Genomic DNA, 15,675 nt, shown 5'->3' on the forward strand with positions numbered 1-15,675 from the left:
TACCTCTTTTCGCTTCATGTTCTCCTGATACCTGGGCCAAAATCTGGCAAAAATTTTCAGAATGCACAAAATTGGGCTTTGTAACAGGAGAACATGATGTCGAAAGAGGTGGCACTAAGTAACGTCTCCGGAGAGAGAATCGAGGATGCCTTCGCAGCTAAAATTCAGAATACCTCTTTTCGCTTCATGTTCTCCTGATACCTGGGCCAAAATCTGGCAAAAATTTTCAGAACGCACAAAATTGGGCTTTGTAACAGGAGAACATGCCGTCGAAAGAGGTGGCACTAAGTAACGTCTTCGGAGAGAGAATCGAGGATGCCTTCGCAGTTGAAATTCAGAATACCTCTTTTCGCTTCATGTTCTCCTGATACCTGGGCCAAAATCTGGCAAAAATTTTCAGAATGCACAAAATTGGGCTTTGTAACAGGAGAACATGCCATCGAAAGAGATGGCACAAAGTAATGTCTCCGGAGAGAGAATCGAGGATGCCTTCGCAAGCTAAAATTCAGAATACCTCTTTTCGCTTCATGTTCTCCTGATACCTGGGCCAAAATCTGGCAAAAATTTTCAGAATGCACAAAATTGGGCTTTGTAACAGGAGAACATGATGTCGAAAGAGGTGGCACTAAGTAACGTCTCCGGAGAGAGAATCGAGGATGCCTTCGCAGCTAAAATTCAGAATACCTCTTTTCGCTTCATGTTCTCCTGATACCTGGGCCAAAATCTGGCAAAAATTTTCAGAATTCACAAAATTGGGCTTTGTAACAGGAGAACATGATGTCGAAAGAGGTGGCACTAAGTAACGTCTCCGGAGAGAGAATCGAGGATGCCTTCGCAGCTAAAATTCAGAATACCTCTTTTCGCTTCATGTTCTCCTGATACCTGGGCCAAAATCTGGCAAAAATTTTCAGAATTCACAAAATTGGGCTTTGTAACAGGAGAACATGCCGTCGAAAGAGGTGGCACTAAGTAACGTCTTCGGAGAGAGAGTCGAGGATGCCTTCGCAGCTGAAATTCAGAATACCTCTTTTCGCTTCATGTTCTCCTGATACCTGGGCCAAAATCTGGCAAAAATTTTCAGAATGCACAAAATTGGGCTTTGTAACAGGAGAACATGCCGTCGAAAGAGGTGGCACTAAGTAACGTCTTCGGAGAGAGAGTCGAGGATGCCTTCGAAGCTGAAATTCAGAATACCCCTTTTCGCTTCATGTTCTCCTGATACCTGGGCCAAAATCTGGCAAAAATTTTCAGAATGCACAAAATTGGGCTTTGTAACAGGAGAACATGCTGTCGAAAGAGGTGGCACTAAGTAACGTCTTCGGAGAGAGAGTCGAGGATGCCTTCGAAGCTGAAATTCAGAATACCTCTTTTCGCTTCATGTTCTCCTGATACCTGGGCCAAAATCTGGCAAAAATTTTCAGAATGCACAAAATTGGGCTTTGTAACAGGAGAACATGCCGTCGAAAGAGGTGGCACTAAGTAACGTCTTCGGAGAGAGAATCGAGGATGCCTTCGAAGCTGAAATTCAGAATACCTCTTTTCGCTTCATGTTCTCCTGATACCTGGGCCAAAATCTGGCAAAAATTTTCAGATATCTCTAAAATCAGGCTTCGTAACAGGATAACATGACGTGGAAAGAGGTAGCGCAAAATAATGTCTCTGAAGAGAAGTAGAAGCCTTGAACGAAAGTCGATAGAATTTGAGAGTAGTGAATGGCATATTTAAAGTAGTGCTTTAATGCGAAGATTTTTAAAACCACTCTGCGTGGAAGGATCTTTTTAGGTGTTCTTTTTAGCATATCTTTTATATGTGATTTGGAATAGGAAGGAGTAAGTAGTGCTCGTTAAATAAAAAAACTCTTTTACCACTTAACTGCAATTTATTCAAATAAGTGAAATGCAATACAATGAAATGTTACAAGTGTAACTGCGTTAGGTCTGGGTTAGGGGAGGGTTAGGGGTATCCGTTAGGGATTTCTCCACGTAAAAAAAAAAAAAAAAGGCCTGGGTTAGGTCTGGGTTCGGCTGAAGCAGTATCTTGTGCAAATTTCATATCAATGAACCCAGTCGAAAATGCAGCCGGTTTAACGTCTTTTATGTAAAAATTCCTTACCTGTAAAGCAGAAATATACACGATTAATAATCGCTCTAGTTACAGTATGTGAGATTAGTTACATCGCATCGGCACACTCTAAACTCTAAACATGTCACACATATACAAGCACGCACACACGTACAGCATTTCAACAGATTTCAGAGTACGTAGTTGCTGAATTGGCCGCTGCTCGTGTCGCACCCAACGTTACCGACTGATTCTAAAATAAGATTACAGTGCTACGAGTGGTAGGAATTAATATTAAATCTTACCGGAAACATATAAAATCTAAAACGACTAATTTCAACCAACATGTTGCACAATAAAATTATTCCCTTTACTAATATATTTTCATACGTGACAAACTGTTGTAACGTTTCTCCCATGTTCAATAATAGACAAGTCAAGTTACTAAAAATATTTTTCTTCTTACAGGTTTTAACTTCGGAATATTTCGACGGAATGATGGAAACCTTGATAGTAATCACAAGAAAATAGTGACTTTATATACCTTATACTTTATTGTAACACTGTAAAGGCCTTTTATGCAAATAAAATGAAAGAAACTTGAAACAAACTGTATTATTATTCAGAAATACCTTTTACATATTCCTATCCAAATTTGTTTAATATATTATAAATTGTCAATTGATGAACAAATAATATAAACTAATGAACAATGATGCACAAACGATACATAATAGTTTGCATAAGAAAGAATCTGATATATACTCCAATGAGGGGTTAATTTTTCGGAGATCCCTTATACCCATGCTCCATGTGCCCGTGGATTTTACCATCTAGCGATGATATGCTGGAACTAAACTGCCCCTGAGCAGATGCAACCTAGAATGTCTTGTTCATGGGATACATACAGACTTACATATCTTTAGGGGCAGGTTACCGTACAAGTGCCACCTTTACATTTCTATATATTTGCGGCATAAAACGAGGAAATTTTTATGTAACCAGGGATAGAATAAAATTAAGAATATAACTGCGAAATATTATGAGCAAGAGATTACGATAAATCTTAGGAATCTATAGAGTTGATAGAATCGATTTGAACGGTTGGCGCGAAAGTGGCGCGCTATTACTGTTGTAAACGGTACCCATCGAGCCCATTGGCGTTTGCGGAGAGACTCGTGGAGGGGTGAAAAAAAGGTGGGCGCTACGCCACTGGACCAAAGTACAGGGGAATGGATAATGTGCAGAATACGCTCTCGAAAGGGAGCAGGACCGCAGTAGTGCACGCAGCAAGGCAAGATTGTCAAGATGGATGCTCGGCGGCGACGGGACAGAGTATGGATTTTGCCGCGTGATTCGTGAAACATAGGAGCTTGCCGTTGTTGTTCAGTGAGAGAAAGTATCGTGATACGAGAAATGCTGCTGTTCACGGTGTTCTAACGGTGTTCTTCCACGGTGCGGCCGGTATGCAGCGTCGAGTAAACGGAGTGCTTTCGCATAAGTGATGAGAAAAACACCTAAAACCAGTGCAACAGCAGCCGCGGCCTTCTACAATGGTGGATAACAATTGTATCATCGAGGGAAACGTCAAATTTCGAGACGGCAAGAAAGTGAGTATCCTCGGTCTAGTCGCCTGTTCACTACTCCACTTATACATACACACCTCTCTGCCCACGGTCGAGCCGACCAATTAATACAAATCGGATAACTGCTTGCCTCGTTATCCGTCAAAACAATACCGTTCGGTTCTCCTCGGGAATTTATGTAACGTTAAAATACCACGTAACTCGTCCGTAGTTCCCGCGAGCGATGGATAGGAATTCGATTCAAACTCGTGTTCGTGTATTGCTGTAATGTAATAACTTATCGCGGAGTCACTCGAGCACGATACGGTTTCGAGGAAAAAATTATGTAATGATATGAGTGGCTGGACGTTCACGTATGATACACATGCACTGCGTGCAAGAGCGTGTACGAAAGTAAATAATTGCTAACGTTATTAGTGAAGGGAGCATTGAAATTAAAATTTGTGCAGTATGAATTCGAAGATAAAGTCTCGTTTTCATGTACGTTTATCTATTTCAATGTATTAGAAAGATTATAATATTTCTATTGTGCGCTTATGGTTGTATTTCTATTGCTGCAAAATTTGTGCATAAAGGTTGCAAATATATTCTATTTAAATCAAGTCCTCACACTGACTTAAATTTAAATACAATGACAAATGTTTTCAATTCTATCCTGGGCAAGGAGTGAAATTAAAATGTCTTAATATGACTTCAATGCATGTTCCAAGGATCAAGTAGCATGTTGAAAGCATAAGAAAGTATTTAATGCGAGAGAAATGAAGGGTCCATAAAATAGCTAGGTCATTTTCTTTTATTTACATTGGGGTCACTAAAGAAGGCATTGAGATCAGAAAGGGTAGGAGACTCTTTTATTTTTATCACAGGGGTGCCGAGGGTCTAAATGGATCCAAACAAATATATGTAATACATGTGCATACTATATCCTTTCACAGAGCATGCCATGTGAATTAGCATAATATGTATGACAAAGTCTGGTACATTGTTTGTTGTTACCAAGTGAAGTTTCAATGTTTACTATGATGGCTCAATGAACTTTATTGTAATAGAGGAGTCAATATATGATTCTGTTTCTTTTTTTTAAGTCTAACTCCATAATTACCCTGTTAAATTCGTTTATTTACTTTACAGTGGAAATCAAGATGGTGTGTCATGAGGAAATTGTCACCAGTTGCAGGTAAAATTATATTCAATGCTTTCTATGTTGTAAATACCAACTTTAGAGGACAATGTAGAAGAGAATGAGTATTTGCCTTGAATGAGATAAGAGCAATAGCATGTTTAGTGTGGTAAATTAACTGCAGATAGCAGGCAGGAAATATTGCACATTTCACTTATGGTTTCCTGTATCTATGTGTCTGATATCATTCCAAAGATATGAATTTATATACTGCCCTGTTCCTGTGGTGTTTGCTTTGTGGCGAATCATTGTTTGCAATGCATATACTTCAGTGATAAACTTTTCAATCTTATGAAGAATGTGCATTTAATGTTTGAGGAATGTGCTTGTGGGTAAAACTGAACAGATGTTGCACAACTTTCCCTGGAAAAGGCAGCAAGCAATTCCATTCCCTGCACCACAATCCTAATCTTATCTCCTAAAAGAATTTCTTTACTTGTTATCAGCATAAAGTGTCCCTCCTCCCCATGGCCCTTTCCAGGGTGGCAGCTGGCACATCTGTTACAGATTGACTGGCTGAAGAAACAAAAAATTTCCGAGAAGAGCTTTGCTTCTGCCCATAACCATTAATACCTGGGCCCTTGTAACTCGAGGATATTTTAGAAGCTTGGGGACACACCAGTACCTCATAAATTTTCTTTAGGGAGAATTAGTTAAGAGTACATAGATGGGACTGCATGGATTTAGTCCGTTTCCTGCGCCCCGAATCACTGTATTAATAGCATTGCCCTCGGCTTATTCGATGAAATATCTCCGGACGAAGAATAAACAATCGTCTCGCTAATAAAATCCAATGAATATTCTTCGACATTGCTGCTAGTTTCGAAGGCATTCGCATGGACCGATTTAAACGAAGGAAACTAATCCCAGCTCGTTATTTACTCTCTCCCGATTTACAGATTGCTTGCATTTGCAACTTTACGGAGATAGCAAGGATCGATACAAGCAAGGGCAAACGAAAGCTTCGCTAAGCTTGCAGCACTTTCTCGGCGTGGAGAGCGGTTTCACTCTCGACAAGGAGTCGAACACGATCGCTATAATATGCCAGGACGTGACGGTCGTTCTGGCATTCGACACCAGAGAACGGCTGATACAATGGCAAGTGAAGATATCGAACAACTTGGGCGAAGGTATGTCTGTTCGACGAAATGAGACTACCGATTAAACGAGCGCCGCATCGACGCTTGATCTTATTCTATTCGCGCAGATCAACAGTTCCTGATAATGATCGCGACGGTGCCGTCGAAGGCGAAGCTGACAAACGGGCCGGCGCATTTGCACATACAGGATGGTCGTTTCTGCATCACGGTCGGCATACCTCCGAGATTAGTGGGAATGTGGGAGATCGCCCATCTCCGACGTTACGGCGTGGTGGATGGCAGATTCTGCTTCGAGGGTGGCTCGAGATGCGGCCGGGGGGAGGGTCTTCACGTGTGGATCACGGACCAGGGCGAGGATATCGTGAAGATGCTGCAACTGGCGGCGGAGGGGAAGCTGACGAAGAAGCGACCGATTGGCAGAGAGCAAATAGCACAGGACAGCCCGCGCCGTCAATTCTCCCGCTCGGAGACGAGGGCGAGCGACTTCTTCCCCTCGGCTGTTTACTCGTCCACGTACGAGGAGCCCTGCGACAGCTGCAAGAACGAGAGCTCCCCCTATTGGTCGTCCACGGAGAGCAGGCAGCAGACTGAGCTTGACAGGGATTACAGCAGCCGAGACACCATCTCTGTCACGGAGCTGCCCGACCAGCCAGGCGAGTGGCGCAGCTGCTCCCTCACACGTCAGGGCAAGTCCGCTCTTGAGCGATGCGCTAGCTGCATCAGCAAGCTGGGCACCGTGTCCAAGTCGTCGACTCTAGCGACGACTACTGGCGCGAGCAGCATAAGCAGCCCCGCAGGAACGATGAACAATCTAGGCTGCCACTTGCAGCCGCGCACGCTCGATCGGTTGTCGTTGTCCTCTTACAGCAGCAGCAGCCACGACAGCGATTACTCCGGGTCCCAGCAGCAGATAGAGTGCCACTGCTCGCAAACAAAGCAGTCGCAGCCGCCGCAAGCTAGCGTCCAGCGCGCGTCGCCGAGTCCGAACGCGTTGCCACCCAGACCGCCGAAACCGTCCCAAAGCACTGCCACGAAGAAGGCGAAAAAGCCACCTATGCCACTGCCGAACGAGCAAATCTGCGTTCATTCTCGTAAACAGCAGCTGGTCGCGCGCAGTCCGAGTGGCGCTGCTGCCGCTGGACCTTACGAGAATTACGATATACCCAAGACGATCTTGGGGCATCACATGCTGCTGGAACAGAGCCCCCAACCAGATCAGTATTACGATACGCCAAGGAAGATTAAAGAATGTCTAGCACTGCCAAAAACTTACCCCAACTACGACACACCGCAGACGCCTCAGGCCGTGGTGTTGCAGCAATGCGGTTGCCCAGCAAAGCTCACTGTCCAGTCGCCCAGATCGTCTGCGTGCCCTTGTCAGAACATGATGAGTTGGGCAGGCTTCGTACTGCCGTACTGCAGGCGAGGGGCGGGCATCGAGCCGACCGGGGTGGCCGTGCACCCCGTCAAACTCTCGGGAGAAGGAAAGATGCCGGTGGTGAACGCGAGTGGGGAGATCGCGATTTATGCGACCACCAAGAGGGCCAACAAATCCGACACCGCCGAGGATAAGGGCAAAGACAACTGCGACTGCCTCCAAGAGAACACGTCCAACAACTACGAGAACGTTGAGCCGGTCATCGACACGCAACCCGAGTCCAAGCAAGCGAACTACGCGAACATCGACTTCACCGAGTCCCTGGAGCATTACGAGAACAGCAAGGATGTTCTGGCGAAGAGCGGCATATCGCAGGAGGAGATGGAGAAATTCGCGGATCAGATCAAGAAGGAAATGCCGGAAGTGCCAGCCGAAGATTCGTCCAAGATTTGCCAAAAGTGTGGCCACGTTAAAGACAAAGAGAATGATTATTTAGTGATGGATCCCGAGAAGCAGACGCCAAAGAAACCGTTCCCTGGTTACTTACCGATGCAGCCGGCTCACAACGCGTGCTCCAAGGAGATCCTGTCCAGAATCTGCAGCGGTATAAAGAGTTCTAGCAACCCGGCATTATCAGGCGCAGCATTGACCGAAGGTAGCAAGAAGCGGTCCGACTCGGAGTTTCGCGTTCCGGGCTCAGCGATGTTGTCCAGTCCATACCTCAGACGTCGATACTTGGACGGGAACGGCGGGGAGCCTAGCGGGAACATCGGGATGCTGCTGAGGAAACGATCTTACTCGGCGGAGTCTGCTCACTACTTGGACGACGAGAACCACACGTTTCCGTCTACCCTCACTATCCACAAGTGTTCCAGCGAAGCTGACAAGGCTTCCTTAGTCGGAGGAGAGACGCACTCTCCCTGCGTCAACTCGGAGATGAAGATCAGCCAAGAGAATGGGCAGATGTTGGTAGTCTCGCCTCAACCGTCGTTCATCAAGATCCGTCGCTCCTCCTCCGTTCCGTCGAAGACTGGCCACAACAGAGACTCCTCCAGCAGCAACGACTCCGGCGTGTCCACCGGGTCCCTGAGTCACAGAACAGCGGAATTCGTGGAGTTTGAATTATCGCTGGCTCCATCCACCTCGACGAGGAAACAGAACGTGTTATCCGTTTATCGAAAGAGCCCGCCACCCACCTGTTACCACAGTAGCCTGCCGAGGAAGTCCAAGTCCAGCGATCCGCTCCGCGAGCTGTCCTTCCAGTTCCAGAAGATCAAGATACCCACCAAGTCCTCGTCGGCGGAAGCTGATATACCGACGTGTTTGCCGAAGGCCGCGAAAGGGTTCAACAGCCCCGGGGAAGTGTCCAGCGCTCCTTACATCGACTCACGAAGCACCAGCAGCGGTACCTCCGACATGTCTGATTACATAGAGACGTTGTCGTTGTCGTCGCACTCGTCCTCCGATACACCAGACAGTCTGAGGTAGCGTATTTTCTATACACACGCGAAACTTTCGTTAAAGGAAGTGTTGAAGGGTGTGCTTAACTGTTGGTTTCGTTTTACAGACTGGGCTGCAGAGCAGTGGCAACCACGCTTCGTCCTCGCAGCGGGAAGGAATATTACAAGATCGACCGAAGTATCCTTGTCGAGCAAGGAAGAACGCTGACGACGTCGTCCGCCAATTACGCGAACATTACCCCGGTGCTTGAGAAAAGCGAGTCCCCCTCGCCTGGATACATGAGCAGCTCCCCCTTCGAGCAACCGCAGCCTACTCGCGAACACTTTGTGTTTCCCGACGTAAGTGACGGTATTCAAAAACTCGCGGTGCACTAGGCGTATCACTTATGGCCCTTCAATTTCTGCTCCTTGCAGGAGGATTGAACGCGGCGACATTGTTTGGGAAAAGAGCGGAAAACTTGAAGTTCCTAGGAATTCCAAACAAAATCAGTAAGTGTATTCACGGTAGACGTTATAAATTTCGGGGCATCATGACTGTTTGCAACTATACGCGGGTATCTAGTACATTGCCGATACTGATGGCTTGTCGGAGCAGTGCACGTTCGTACGTATTGCTTCGTCGGACGAGGAAAGATGGGGATCATCTTCGAACGGTCCAAGGTTCAAGAACCAGAGTAAAAAATAGAGAGAGCTATCTTCTACAACGGTTGTCTTTCTAATTTCTTCGCGTCTTTTTACGCTGATGTCTTCTCGCACGTGAGATCCGCACAATCAAAACGAACCTGAAGGGTTGAATACGTTCCGAGAGACAATTCTAGGCTCTAGCGTATAGTCGAAATGAAGTCAATATAATCGAACACTTCCTACAACGACTCAAACAATTTCTAAAATATGCTCAATAAGAAAACTGTAATAGTTTGTATAGTAAGAATCCTGCCCTAGGATAAAACAAAAGAAAAGAAGAAGAAGAAGAAGTGTGTGCATCATATACTTTATATGAGTATATATCGTTTTTTGGATATTTTTTATTTTATATGGATTATACTTCTACATAGGGTATTGTACAGCGGTTGAGCCGAGAGAATGCAATTGATCTGTGTTTATACTGGTTAACGCAACGTCATCTATTTGCATTCTGATATGCAACCAAAAAAAAAAAAATGAAGAAGAAAAGAGAGATAGAGAGAGAGAAAGAAACAGTAAGACCGAAAAAGAATCAATAAGGGAGAAGTCTCTCGATATGGAGGAAAGAAAAGAAAATGCAATGAAAGTAGTCAGTTGCAGAGCATTCACAGGGTTTTCAGACTTACTAGTTATTTTCTAAAGGCTAAGAATAACATAATATAGCCGTCGAATGGTCTTCTTTCTAACGAGATTTATATGCGGTGGATATTGTAGTCTCTGGGCAATCAAAGATGGCACTATGTATAGATTATAAAACGAGATATCTTTAAATAAGTCCTAAGGATACGCGTGATGGTGGGTAAAGTTCGATTTATTTTTATTGAATTTTCATGGTCCACGGTCGGGCCCGTACCGATATGTAACTTTCACTCTGCCATAATACGTTTCCGCGGTTTCGTATTATGCTTCGATTTTTTTTATTGATTTTCCTATTAGACTTACATAGATCGCGTCAACGAATTAGTTGCTAGACCCGACATTGCAATATTACGTTCCCATTTTTCGTATATCGTAGAGACGTACTTAAGGATATTTTCTAATTTGTACTTAAGATATCTATATTGTTTCCGTGCGCGAGGATCGTATATATATGTTTATGGAATTCTTTACCAAAAAGAAAAAAAACAGAGAGAGAGAGAGAAAGAGAGAAAGGGAAGGGAAAAGAGAAGATATTTATTTTTACTTCGACGGTGCAGGATCTTTTTGATAATAAACTCTATTTATAAAGACGTAGGCGATTAAGAGCGAGCGACTATGTAGGGTGACTGTATATCGAGGAGGGGGGACAGAGAGACTCTAGTTAGGCCTATTTCGCGTCTGCACAGCTTCAAACTTACAACGGCGACCGCGAGAATCCTCTCTGCGAGTTTTGGTTTCCCTTGTTTCCGCTATCGCAGAGCGATTAAGCCCGCTCTACACTCGCGGTGCTGTAATCTTGCACCCGAGGTAGAATCGAGTGTCTGCAAATGCGCGTCGACGCGGGATCGATGATACGATGCAGTGATACTGAACGCAATAAATAGCAATGCTAGGAATTATATGCTGATATTAACGAGATAGAGAGCTAGAAAAGGGAGAAAAAGAGAGAGAGAGAGAGGTAGAGAGATGAGAAAGAACGGAAAGAAAGATCGATATCGAGTGTTTTCGCATTTGAGATATATTAAAGCAGATTATTCTCTGTTTCACATGTATATTATGCTCCGCGGAGCGGATAATCAAATCAGTATTCAGAATCAAAAACGATCAACCGGTAACCGTGCGTGTATAGGGGTTCATTGGACGATGTAAAGTTATAGCCGGGTGAATCGTGTTATTCACAGCCGACAATACAGCTGGTATTTTCCCTGACTGCAAGGAATTGTTTCTATCGCGTTGCAAATGATCAGAATAATTGTAATGCACAGGCTGTTCCGCTCGATTAAACGCGCGCAAAGTGCACCACCACCCCCCCCCCCACCCACCCCGTTGGTTCGGACGGTGCGGAGAAATTTCAGAGGATGATATCACTTCTATAGGGCAGATTTTTATAAGTACAATACTTCTGGAGATTTCAGGGTTGTCGATATATATATATATATATATATATATATCCTTCTTTTCAACGGGCACCATCGACCGAAACATCCTGTGCAAAGGACCTCGTCCCACGTTTCGAACCCCGTTGTTCTCGCCTCTTTATTGCTGCCAGCAATGCCACGCTTATCTTTTCTATCGTTCGCTCGTATCCAGTCGATCGAGCTGCGTATTTACACAGGCGCTCCTTCGCAAACGTAATAGGAAAGACGGATAATTGTACAGAGTACACGCGCTACAGTTGACTCTATGCGAATTGTAAAAGTATTAAAGTAGTATTATCACAAGACTGAACAAGAAAATAATAGTTGCTGTGTGGTTAAATCGTAGGAGATATCTACGGAGCTAGAGATTAATATAATTTCTTTCTCGTGTGACCTTTTCAATCGCGCCCCCCCCCCCCCCTACTTTCTCCACGGAGGGTAGACAATTTTACTTTCAAACTCTCTGCATTCCGTGCGTCGAGCGTGCTCCGTGTCTTCTATAATATCGTGCGCTATGGGCGAGAAGTTCAAAACAAAAAAAAAGTCGAGAAAATAAATATTCTACTGTCCAGAAATATCTGCGAATTTCGCTCGCCGGTGCAGCGAATCGCGTGGTTCGCCGTACGAATGATTTATAGAATGCGACACGAAGGTACTCGATTGAACCGAGGCCCCTATTGATGTATCACGTACGCGTGGAGAGTGAGAGGTGTATCGAAACGCAGCGCAAACGCGAAACGATCGACCTTCTGTTTCTGTCGCGCGGGGTCCGAAGAGGCCCGTAGAGTTGTTGGATTGTACTTATATCTCCGCGGAACGACGTACTCTTAAGGATAAAAGCCGACATTGTACCCCACATACTTTATAAAGTGAATATTGTATACATTAAGGAGGATGGAGCCGCGTGGCTCGGTGTTTCGCGATTCTACGCGGCTCCATCCAGTCGCACCGATGATTCCCAGTCGAAAGGCGAGCTAATTAGGCCGCCCCTCTTCGCCATGGTTCGGACGAAGAGGGGCGCGCCCGAGAGGGAGAGATATTACCATTGCCAGGATCGCGTGTATCGGTCCCGGCAGGACTGGGAATCGGTTCAATACACACATGCTAGTCAAAGTTAAGCACTACCGTAGCGATAATATATTTTTACTGTAAAGGGGACTACTGCGTGCTGGCGGAAAGCCGAGCGCACGCTGCTCCGTGCCGAAGACATTGTTAACGCGAACAGGTTGCACGCACCCGGGGTTGTTACTTCGTTTGAGGGTTCAACTTCGGCTGGCCGTGACGCGCGAAGCGTTCGCTTGAATCAGGATACTTTTACCAGCGAATCGCCAGGACCAGAATCCTATGAGAAGTATCTCGATAGCAGACTTTCGCGCTGAGATTATCGAAGACGTCACCGACGCTTCGTGCATCACGGTCCGATAGATCTCAGCCGCGCCCTTCGCGATCGAAATCCCTCCATGCGCCCACGGTGACCGGGGAGAAACGGAACTGGCCGAGAACGGAGCGGCGCGCGCGGGCTTTCGAGCCGCGAACAACCATATCTAAGAATTTACTAATGGTATAATTGATTACGAGTAGCGAGTAACGTTCTCGAGGGTGTTGTATACACAGCTCTGTTTATATCATTTCTGTACATAGTCGGTGTGTGGCATTAGCGTAACCGAGGTTTCCTTATTCCTTTGTGATCCGAGAGAATCGGCGGCGCGACTTTTACTTGTACATAGGGAGCGGACGTAGGCGGCGGGTGGAAGAAAGAGGGGATTACAGTGTGATGAAATGCGCTCGAATCGTTTTCGGGGAGCGATTATCGCGATTGATTTCAGTGTCGTAATTGCGCCATCAACGACGCGGTAATTGGATTCGCGGCGGAGCTTTTAACGGCGAGGTGGGGTGGCGCGCACGCGCGTGTCGCCAGGGATTACTCGACGCGACACTAGCAATCATCAAACGCTTTACTTGGATACACACCTTCGCACACAGAGACACGAATGCAGGGGAGGCTCGGCGTAATTCCTCCTCCTACGGGCGAGCTTTAATGCTGTTCTATGTACATGTACACACTTCGCGTTCTGTTAAGAGGGAGGCTGGAGATTATCGCAAACCGTTTCCGTGGTATCGATGCTATCGACTAAACGAGTGCGCTACCCGGTCGTAGGAATTACGGGTAAAAGATGGGAGGGAACGTGGTATCTTTTCAACTATTAATCCTTAATACACTGCGGACCGAACTCGCCAGACGTTTCATCTCGGAACACTTTCGCTAGCAACGTAGATCCACGATTATCGGAGCGTATATGGATAAAGGATTTAATTAATATTAAGCATACAGTCCCTATTTCGAGCATCGTACTCCACGCGCGCGATACAACGCCCGCAGTGTATTAAGCTCACTGCTCAGAATCCAGGATCGCTAATTTAAGCAAAGAAATACTTAACTTACTTTAAGAGAGCGAGTTTCCCTTGGTTCAGCTGGTAGCATCGAACCACGAATCACCACTGTACATACTTTCCCCCGTAGACAGTCCGTTGATCGTAGGATGATAGTGTAATCAAGAACCACCGCGAGATGTTGCTTGTACACGAGTCATTCCAATTTGTAATGGGTTTTCGCGCGAACGCTTCGCGGTGCGACGAACACCGTGCCATTCCTTATTCAGCCGTTGCACTTCGACTGAGCGTAGAATGGCACGCGTCCAACCACAGGCGTGTACCGTTGGGAGGTGACAGGATTATGCCTGAAGGGAGTGCGGGTCCTCGTTCATTCTAATTTCCCACCCTTGCTCCGCGTAATGTAATTAATGACCGGCGCGTTACGTTGTCCCGCGGGCACGAATGATTAATAACGACACCTCGAGGCCGTCGGGTGGAATCTGGTCAGCTCCCAATGTTTAAAAATGAAACCGAGACAGCAAGTGAGAATTCCACTAGGTGATAAGGGCATACGAGCACTGGAAGAGAGAGAGAGAGAGAGAGAGACACACAGTCGGAATCCGTTTACTTTGACAATCCGTTCTCGAGAAGCGAAAGGGAAGAGATTGGGTTCGCGTTCGGACTGATGGGGATGAGGAGGGAGCAGAAGGGATGGAGGCACCGTACGAAATTTTATAATGAAGCCAGGAAAGAAGAAATCGTCCTTCGACAGTTTAGTTTCCGCCCTTTAGCGAGAGGGGATGTTGAAAAGAAGAGATTAAAGTTTAACGAGCAGAGGCAATATTTTAAATGGTCCGTTATCGAGAATTACGAGAAAATATAATAGAAATGCCGCGTTTATTTTCGAGATCCCAATTAGTATAAATTGCCGCGTTCACTCGGGTGGGGGTTGGGGGGGAAGGATAGTATGCATTCGATGAAATTGATTAAAGAATATACGACGGGTTGATTCACCGTGCCGGTCCACGATCTCTCGCACACGTTAGAACGCATTTCATCGGGGAGAAATTGAAAATTAAATCCGATCGATTATTACCTACGAATGAAATTTTTTATAATCAAGGTAGGCGGGGTGCGTGTGAATGAGCGAGGGTGATTAACAGAATCATTATTACGTACTTCGTAAGTAAATTATAAAAGGAACTCATACACAGTTTGTAGCGACTCGAGTCACTCGATTTATTAAGAAAGTAGAAGAAATAAAAGGATTAAAAGTAAACCTTGCGTTCGTTCTTAATCCCTTCATCCCCTCCCTCGATTCTTAACTCCCGGAGAAGAGTGGAGCTGAAGAGCGCGGCGCCTGGGCGGGGCCCACCGTCAAGGAAACACGTCGGATTGTGTAACAAAAAAAGTTCGATTTATTGTTCGTTAACGTATATTAAAACAGACGTATAATAATAATATCGACAGAGCCAATAGAGTCTACGATCGCGGTGTTCGTTTTATCCTCCTTTTAAATACTCTCTTCACATTAAACTATATTTTTATTACAGATATACCTCACAAAAATACACTTCTCTCTTTGTTAGTTCTTTTGTAACGCGTCCTTATTCTTTACGGGAGCAGTATGAGTAATAAAAATATCGTTCCGCGAGCATTGCCGTTCACCGCGTGCAACGTGAACGCCTCCCTTGTTATTTCTTCCCTCTCGTTTAAATATGTATCCACTGCGCTTCTGTAATGCGTCTCCTTCGCGCCATCACATGGTACTCGTTCCTTTCGAGCGCAGGCCGCGA

At 45.5% G+C, this 15,675-nt stretch overlaps 1 protein-coding gene across 1 annotated transcript; it reads left to right on the forward strand.

The window, feature by feature from the left end:
* Window positions 1-3,234: 3,234 nt before the first annotated feature.
* LOC143372379 (uncharacterized) lies at window positions 3,235-15,158 on the forward strand. The gene is made up of 6 exons (XM_076818529.1): window positions 3,235-3,671; window positions 4,779-4,824; window positions 5,727-5,957; window positions 6,035-8,789; window positions 8,873-9,104; window positions 9,180-15,158. The coding sequence occupies exons 1-6, from the start codon at window positions 3,615-3,617 to the stop codon at window positions 9,186-9,188; spliced, it is 3,330 nt and encodes a 1,109-aa protein (XP_076674644.1). The 5' UTR covers window positions 3,235-3,614; the 3' UTR covers window positions 9,189-15,158.
* Window positions 15,159-15,675: the final 517 nt, after the last annotated feature.

The sequence above is a fragment of the Andrena cerasifolii genome, chromosome 8, assembly GCF_050908995.1.
Source record: "Andrena cerasifolii isolate SP2316 chromosome 8, iyAndCera1_principal, whole genome shotgun sequence".
In the NCBI taxonomy this organism is placed as follows: domain Eukaryota; kingdom Metazoa; phylum Arthropoda; class Insecta; order Hymenoptera; family Andrenidae; genus Andrena; species Andrena cerasifolii.

Bases quoted from the DNA above. Each gene is read 5' to 3' on its own strand.
- LOC143372379 (XM_076818529.1), top strand. From the start codon at position 3,615: ATGGTGGATAACAATTGTATCATCGAGGGAAACGTCAAATTTCGAGAC. The intron at 5,958-6,034 runs GTATGTCTGTTC...CTATTCGCGCAG, and splicing joins ATCGAACAACTTGGGCGAAG to ATCAACAGTTCCTGATAATG. The intron at 8,790-8,872 runs GTAGCGTATTTT...TTCGTTTTACAG, and splicing joins GATACACCAGACAGTCTGAG to ACTGGGCTGCAGAGCAGTGG.